Genomic DNA, 8,846 nt, shown 5'->3' on the forward strand with positions numbered 1-8,846 from the left:
AAAATGTGCAGTTTATTTTCACTCATTTGAGTAAACATTATTTATGTGATATTTGTGTGATGAAACCAACTGAATGTTTACATTTACATTGTGTTGAAATCTACAATTATAAAATAAAACACCCATGAGTTATGACAAAAAGTATTCCTTTGTGGTCAAGTATTTCTTACCGAAGAGGAAATAAAGTATGTTTTACCTACTTATTACTTAACACAGGTGTTGCTTGACTGTCGTTAGATCCTCATTTCAAGTTGTTGCCACAGTCAAGGGCAGGATCTATTAGTGAAACAAACCTAATTAGTAGGGAAGCTTGTCAGGTGGGCATGTATACACTCGTAGAGTATTAGATGCATCCTTTAGTTACTACTTCTCAATTTTTGGACCCACTTCCTCATGACTATTGTTCCAATATAGACACATTTTACCAGCACAACCAGTCGGAACCATGTCGGGGCCTTTTTAAATTGTATGATTGTTTTCATCAGTTAGACACAAATACCTCAAATAATAAGAGTGAGTATCTGCTCAAACACTGGATCAACCTTCTGTTGTCATTAACTGGCTGATTTGCAACAGTCAAAATGAAAGTCCACACAATTATCTGTTCTTAATGCCCCCAATAGCACTCACAGACAACTGGTTTAAATTCCTCAATGCATGAGCAACAAAAATCTATCGGAAAAACAAGAAACCCAAAATTGCCATAGCAACACTACAAGATAATAAATGACACGATAGATTAGAAGCAGTACAAATTTGGATTACTATGTCATAGTCAACTAAAATATTTTATCAAATGGATACAAAAGAAAACCTACAATGACTCACAGATAGATGTAGAACTTAAGAAGTTAGATATTAGAAGTTGGTGACATCCTGGTGGAACGCAAACAAAATCATTAAATCGTCACCATCACCATATATTATTGTATTATTGTCTAAAGTCCATCATTCAAGCTTGGGTCCTCTACCAGAGCCCTGGGAGTTTTAGGGTCCTGCGCAGTATCTTAGCTGTTTCCAGGATTGCACTCTTCTGGACAGAGATCTCCGATGTTGTTCCCGGGATCTGCTGGAGCCACTCGCCTAGCTTGGGAGTCACTGCACCAAGTACTCCGATTACCACTGGGACCACTGTTACCTTCACCCTCCACATCTTCTCAGGCTCTTCTCCAGCTTCTCGTGTTCCTTCTTCATGATATTCCTGTCATTTGGTATGGCTACATCAATCATTATGGCCGTCTTATTCTGTTTGTCCATCACCACTGTGTCCGGTTGGTTAGCCACTACCATTTTGTCCGTCTGTATCTGGAAGTCCCATAGGATCTTAGCTCGGTCTCTCTCTACCAGCGTCTCCCATTTTGACCTTGGGACTTCCAGGACATGGACAGCAAAGATGTTCCTGTACAGCACGGCTCCCCAATCCCAGTCCACGAGGGCCGGTGTCCCTGCAGGTTTTAGATGTGTCCTTGATCCATCACAGCTGATTTAAATGGATAAATTACCTTCTCAACATGTTTTGAAGTTCTTCAGAGGCCTGGTAATGAACTAATCATGTGATTCAGGTGTGTTGACCCAGGTTGAGATCTAAAACCTGCAGGGACACCGGCCCTCGTGGACTGAGATTGGGGAGCCCTGCTGTACAATATGCCGGCCACTTTGTTGTGGCGTTTCATCCTCTATAGATCTTGTGCTGAAAGCTTGTTTCTGTGCTGCCATAATTAGTGCCTTGTTCAGCCACTCTTGGGTTTCTGGATTTCAGCCACTTTCTCTATCTGCTGGTGGTACATACCGTGCAGGGGCCTGTTCTTCCATAATGATGCCTCCTCTTGTTCCTCTTCTTTCTTGGGTTTCTGCTGCCAGAAGTATTTTCTGAGCACGTGGTCAGCTGTGCCCATCTTTCTGCAGATTTCCTAGCAGCCTCTTCATTGTTCCCATCCCTCAGTTCTAACTACCTTCCCTCTCTTTTTTGCCATCCGACTACACTTCTGCATTCCAAACAACATCCCGATGTTATTGCTCTAGATCCTCATGGTGTGTATCAGTGAATCGATGTCTCGTTCACTCTTGGCATACAGCTTGATGTCATCCATGTAAAGGAGGTGGCTGACAATTGCTCTGTTCCGTAGTCCTGTTACGTAGGGTAGGATCCTGTTGATCTTGTATAGTTCTAGGCATTCCAGGATCCATGTGTGGGGCATCAAGTCGTAGGCCTTCTTGTAATCCAGGCAGTGCACAGGTTGGTCAGTCTGGTCTTGCTGTCTCGGGGGACTGCTCAGTCTACCAGTAGCTGGTATTTCCCTCCTCTGGTATGTCTGTGTGGTGTGAATAAGGCACAGCGGGACCACAGATCATCACTTAGAGCCATTTTATTCAAATCACATCACATCACACCACAATACACCCCAAACCCTGAGTCCCCGTGTTTTTAACTTGGCGGGCGTGATTAAGGATGCCATGCAGGTGCGTCCGCCCTCCCTGCATGGCACCACAGACCACAGCCCACCACAATCTGCTAATTCCTTTGTGTGCTCCACTCATGTATTGGGCCATGTGCATGTTCATCTTAGCGTGATTGGGTCCTACGCGTTGCCTGGAAAGCGGCCGGGATGCCAAACAAGCTGAATGGTTGTGTGATGAATTGGTACATGGAGTGGAGAAGGATGTTCTTTGCAGATAAGGGAATCTGCCAGTTGCCCTTGGTTAAGTCTAGCATCGTAAAAAAAAAATAGCTCTGCCCAACTGGTCCAGGAGCTTGTCGATCAAACATCAAACCTCATTCAACTTCAACACAGAACCATATGGACCCATGTTTCTTTAGTACAAGAATTATGGGGCTGTGCGACTCTTTCATGCACTGTTTGGCTCTTCTATCACTCCCAGCTTGAGCAGTTCAGACAATTCCTTTTGCACAGTTTGTCTCTGGCGTTTAGGTAACCTGTGAACGTGCTGTCACATCAGGCCGCATTTCAAAATGTTGCTCCATGGCATTTGTACAGCCGGGCAGGGGGGAGAACACATCTGCAAAAACTGCTGTTGCAACACAGCAAAATCTGCTCTCTGGGCCTGTATGAGATGGTTATCACAATAGGACAAGGCCAGAATGCTGGAATTTGGCACCTCCAGCTCCAACTCATCTCTCTCCTTAACCATGGTCACCAGAGAAGCTACAAGGAGAGACTAATAGAAGCACTTTGTCTCCCGGTGAAAATTGCCAGAATCTAGCCGCTCTGTTGTATGGGCGCTCCTGGGCCTGGAGGAAATTTTCCTCAGCACCACTGTGGAAAAAACTCCTGGCACGACCCCAGATGCTTGTGCAGTTTTTATTTGATTGATGTGCTCTTGAACTTTGCAGCGCTCTTCCTTTATCTTCGCTGTCAGTTTCTGTCATGCCAGCTCCTGTGTTTGGATAAAAATGCTCCTCTCCGGCCCGAGCCGCTACTGGAATAGGTAATGCATGATTAAATGATGCTCATCAGTTGTGAAGATCAGCCTCCCCTGCTTCCACACCCTAAACCCGCTGCTCCACCCCACCACAGCTGGATTCTCATTCTTATTTGGATTCAGGGCTGAACCTGCTCTCATCTGCGAGGATATTTGGGGCACTGGTGGCAGACCTGCTAGTTGTAGTGTTCTCTAGGTCCGTTCACGACAGTTTTGTTTGAAAATGCAGTAGTAGCTTACTGGTGATCTGGCTCTGGCAGTGCTTTTCCTGCTCCACCTTGCCCCAAACCCAGATAGTGTGATGACCCTTTAATTTTTTTAGAGGAGTTTATTCTGAAGTTAATTTGTTTATAAAAAAGTGAGATTTGTTGTTGTTGTAGTTCATTAACTTCTTGTTTTTGTGTTTGTGTTTGTGTTCATTCAATTACTGAGGATTCTGTGACTTGGTGGTCCAAATGAGACTGCTACAATAATAAATACGATTTTATTTATTTAGACTTACCAAAATCCCAGCAGTGAGTTTAGCAGTTACTACTTGTCACTCATTATAACTGCATGAAATATAAAAGATTTCCTGTATCTGTCTGTATGAAAGCAGAGCTGAATCCGTCTTTTAGAGACAGTACTTCACCTAAATTCATAATCATTTAATTCACTGCTATATTTGATTAAAGTTATCACAAGACTTGTGATATGACTTGTGAGTGATATGTGTAGTGTTTTGTTTTTCCTTTGCTTCTCACAGCAGGTCAGTGATGACCGACAATTAAAAATGTTGTAATCATCCAAAGGTGACAGACTTTAAAATACACTTTCAAGAAAAGAACATTAGGCAATGTAAACAGCCCATTAGCAGAGTGGACCCCCCATTTTTATTCCTTCCACTAAAAGATGATCTCTCAGAGCAATTATTATGAGGTGACCGTACAACTATTACATCTGTGTCTTCATTTGGTAACACTATCATGTTGTCACATTAGTTTACTACTTCCTGTAACTCAGTGACAACAGTGTCCCGTGTGAGGTGGGGAGGCTCTGGAGAATGTTTCTCAAGCAAAGTAGCATATGTAAGCGGCTATGTCATAAGAATACTAGCATACAACGCTTTAAAAGGAGCATTTTCCGACAGCTCGTGTTATCAGAATTAGGTGTCAGGCATGCCGGTCCAATTCCTGGCATACCTATGTGTGTTAACCTTAAGTATAAAAGAGAGTGCTGCTGTTGGCTCCGGCATCCAAACACCTACAAGTCAAAGAAGAAAAAGAGAATTTATCCATTCATCCAACTACTAACACGAGCTGCAGCAACCCACAGAGCAACATGCGTCTGTCTTCTATTTCGCTCTGTAGCCTCCTTCTCATTTTAAAGCTGCAGCTGACTAGTACATATCCCATCAGCACTGGCTTGACTGACACTGACATGGACATCTTGAAGGTAAGTCTCTAAAGTCACTAAAGTTTTTCTTGAAAAAGTTGAGTCTTTCTGGGAGTTTTAGGCAATCAGTAGCAGCGATCAGAACAAGGAACTCAATTTTAGTCACGTAAAATGTTGAACAACATCCTGCATTTCCTTCCATAGCTGTTCCCAATATTTAGCCTTGATCTCTCATGTGATAAAAGCATAAAGTCTGATCATTTTTATCTGGGACCTGTGCTCCAACATTGCTTCTAATAATCTCGATAAACTGAGACATAAATTGTTGACAAATACATTTGAGTGCCTCTGTCTATCCTCATGCCATAGTTAAATTGTCATGTTTATTATTCAAGACACAGTACAACTTTCATCTTTGTGGATCTTTAAAGGTGCTCCTAAGCAGACTGGAAGAGTCTGTTTCAGACCAAACGGCAGTGGACCAAAGTGCCCCTGGACAGAGAGATCTTCTAGACAGCCTTAGCAGAGAGGACACAGGAGATGGACATCAGCCAGACACCGGACTAGATGAAGCTGAAATCCGGGAGTTTCTTTCAGCCAAGAACCTCAAGAGTGTCCGCAATGATTCATCTAGGAGATCCTCTGGTTGTTTTGGGCGACGGATGGACAGAATAGGCTCCATGAGCTCTCTGGGGTGCAACACTGTGGGAAGATACAGTAAGTTACAGTAACTACACTACAATACGGTTAGAGTAATGTACCACAGATTTAACTCTTACTCTCTTACTCTTCTCTTGCAGATCCAAAGCAAAGATGAAGTCTTACCATCTAAATTCCAAAACTGCAACGTCTCTACCCAAAGATACTTTTATTTAAAGGCTATTTATTTACTAATATTTATTAAATACTGTTGCTCAGCAGAATATTTAAAATAATCGAAGCCAAACTGTTCCTTGTGTACTGTTGAATGTTTTAATAAATGTTTACAACTGCACGTCATTGGCCCTCATCACTGACTATGAGACACAGCCAACATATTTCAAAAAGGCACAAATGTACAGGAGACTTTTCCTTTGAACTGTCAAATATAAAAACACACACTGAAACATGCAGTGTTGTCTTAATGAAGAAGCTCTTGTCATTCTGAGTAACTAACAGCAGCAGGGAGCTCTATGCAGGACGTTTATATACAGAATTTATTTGATAACGGATTTATTTTTCTGTCTTCATAAAAAAGAGTAATGATCTGACACTCCGCATCAACACTAATTAATATGCTGAACTGTTTATTGGTGATAATGATTTTCCATTCCCATTTATTTCACTGCCAGTGCGTTACTGCTGATCAGCTGAGTAGTTTAGTGTGTACAATCTTAGATTGGCACCTGATTGCGTCTTCGAGGTTGATTAAACGCTTTCTAACAAGGAAGTGATGTACAGTAAATTACAGTACAGCTGAGCACTCCATCATCAGTGAGGAGCTCCACTGATTAAAGCTACAATTACATCATCATCAGTGAATTTGAATTTGCTGACTTTTTTAGAGGGTTCAAACCACCTTTCATGGCCACATGGTTTAGATGGCTGTTTGACTGATTGATATATTGATTGTTTCCACTAGATGTATAACAACTCACACTGACTCCACCACACTTTACAAGTCCCCAGCTTGTTAAAATAAATTCCCCTTTTAGAGATAATAAAGGGGGAAAAAAAATCACTTGTGATTTCTTGTTACAGGCACCGAACAGGGTATTAACCCTTTAATGCCCTTTGTATCATATTTAATATGTGTTTCTGAGACCTCTATCTCATCAACATGATCAATACTTGCCATAATTTCAAAATCTTATGGACAAAACTCATTTTTTGTCTAAAATTAACATTGTTGTTAACAAAAAGTTGCCAAAACATCCAATGTATCAAATGTGATACAAAAAAAATATAATAAATATATAATAAACATATATCATGCACAACATTATGTAGCAAAAGAAAAAAGATTTGTGGATTTTGTTATAAGGGTTAATAAACATCTCAGTTCCAAAAAAATCTGAATTTTATGGATATTTTTTGATGGGTTGGGTCTGACAACCCATCTTAAAAATCTCTTCGTCTAGAAGCATACTAGGCACGTGCACGACTAGACGAGTAGTTATTGCTATTGTAACAAGTGGGCACCAGAGGTAATAATCGTTTAATCTAATTGCTTGTGTCCCAAATGTTAGGCAGCCATGTTTGGTTGGGCATGTCCTACCAGGAGGAGGCCAGATTTCTCCAAGACATGCTGGAGAAATCTGTCGGCTGGCCTGGGAATGCCTTGATGTTTCTCTGGATAAGCTGGAGGAGCTGGTTGGTGACAGGGAGGTCTCGGCTTCCCTGCTTAGACTGTTGCCCCTACGGCCCAACTTCACAGAAGCAGAAGAAAATGGCGGGGTGGTTTATCGATTTATCATTTTAGATTTAAGGTTTTATTGAAGTGGTTGTCATGAACCACGAACCATGTGCATCATTCAAGAGTCTGGGGATCTGAGGAAAAGTTGTGTTTGTAATAGTTTTCTTGTCATATTCAGCGTTATTTTATTTTAAGTGTGGTTCTTTATTGTCTGTTTGAAGTATAATGTGCAAGTATAATGTGCAACAAAAGGTTTAAAACACTCATACCGTCTATAGATTACAGAACTTTAACCAAACCATTGTCAAGAGTAAGTATCCACAGCCTCTTATCCTTTTATCAGCTCCGTCTTCTGATCTTTGCAGCATTATTTACTAAACTGGGTTTCAAAAAAAGAATTATTTGGCTAGAATCCAAGATGGAGATGAATGGAAAATTGTTTTAAAACTCCACTGGGACATTTCAAACACCTCGTATGGGTTAACCGATCCCTCTGCAGTGTCTCAGACCCTCAGAAAAGATGTCCTAAGAGACTTCTTCAGCATCTTCATCTTTGTGTTTAGATTGGGATTTTCCTCTACTTTTTTCTAAATCCTGTTCGAGGGTGACAGGTGAAGCCTGACCCCAGTTCAGGTCCAGCTGGACCACAGACTATAATTTCTCTCCTACCTGCAGACTGCTAAAAGTTTGAACTCCAATCTTAAACAATGATTCTTGTTTTTAGAAGATTCAATTTGTCCACTACGTACCGCTTGTACCGGTGATGGAAGACTTTTACCTTACAGCATCTCGAGGCAACTTTTGTTGTATTTGGAACTCTTTTTTTTTTTTTAAGAACTGAAATTACCACCATGGCATTCCTTCCCAGCTTCCACTGGGACCACATCACTAGGTTTGCCTGCTACCTTTGGGTAAGTAGAACTACTTCTTTCCTTAAACAACATTTTTGTTGTCCTTCATTAGTGTTAAAGAATACGTTCCTGCCTCCCCCACATGTCTCCTTCACCCACTAACAATTCCAAATAGGTCCTTGTCATACATCTTTTTGGATTTTATCACTGATTTTCTCCTCTCAGATGGAAAGACAGTTATATTAACCACTGTGTACAGGTTCTCTGAGGCAGCTCACTGTGTGGCCCTGAAGAAGCTCCCTCAGCCTCCAATTTCAATTAAATTTAATTCAATTTTATATAGCACCAAATCATAACAACAGTTGACTCAGGGCACTTTAAATTGTAAGATAAAGACTGTATAATAATACAAGAGCAAGTGCTTTGGATTCTACCGTCAGACAAATCGAAAGATGAAAGCAGGAAGTAGCAGCAGCCCGTGGTTGAATTATCCAAAACAATCCATAACTTTGATGGTCATAGTTGTCTTGTGAATATGCCCATAACTCACTCAGTGCTAAAGGCAATCACTGTTTAAAGTTTCAACTGATTCTCAGCCACCCCATTCCCATCCCATGAAGAGGAACTGGATGTGCTCCCAGCTCAGTCCCATCTGAAGCACAGCTGCTGCATCTGGAACCAAATGAAGGTCGCCCAGCTTTGAACTGCTGGCTGCAGTCACTGCTTTAATTTTCGTTGTTTGGAGTTCTCATAAAGCCAAAGCATCAAGCCATGACATTACGCTG

The 8,846-nt window shown here is 41.4% G+C and overlaps 1 protein-coding gene across 1 annotated transcript; it reads left to right on the forward strand.

The window, feature by feature from the left end:
* The first annotated feature begins 4,737 nt into the window (after window positions 1-4,737).
* On the forward strand, window positions 4,738-5,632 carry nppb (natriuretic peptide B). The gene is made up of 3 exons (XM_063464843.2): window positions 4,738-4,875; window positions 5,247-5,532; window positions 5,616-5,632. The coding sequence occupies exons 1-3, from the start codon at window positions 4,762-4,764 to the stop codon at window positions 5,630-5,632; spliced, it is 417 nt and encodes a 138-aa protein (XP_063320913.2). The 5' UTR covers window positions 4,738-4,761.
* The last annotated feature ends 3,214 nt before the right edge of the window (window positions 5,633-8,846 follow it).

Source organism: Pelmatolapia mariae, linkage group LG20 (genome assembly GCF_036321145.2).
Source record: "Pelmatolapia mariae isolate MD_Pm_ZW linkage group LG20, Pm_UMD_F_2, whole genome shotgun sequence".
In the NCBI taxonomy this organism is placed as follows: Eukaryota; Metazoa; Chordata; class Actinopteri; order Cichliformes; family Cichlidae; genus Pelmatolapia; species Pelmatolapia mariae.

Excerpts from the sequence above, each read along its gene's own strand:
- nppb (XM_063464843.2), top strand. The coding sequence starts at position 4,762 with ATGCGTCTGTCTTCTATTTCGCTCTGTAGCCTCCTTCTCATTTTAAAG. Across the intron at positions 4,876-5,246 it reads CTGACATGGACATCTTGAAG|GTGCTCCTAAGCAGACTGGA; the intron begins GTAAGTCTCTAA and ends GGATCTTTAAAG.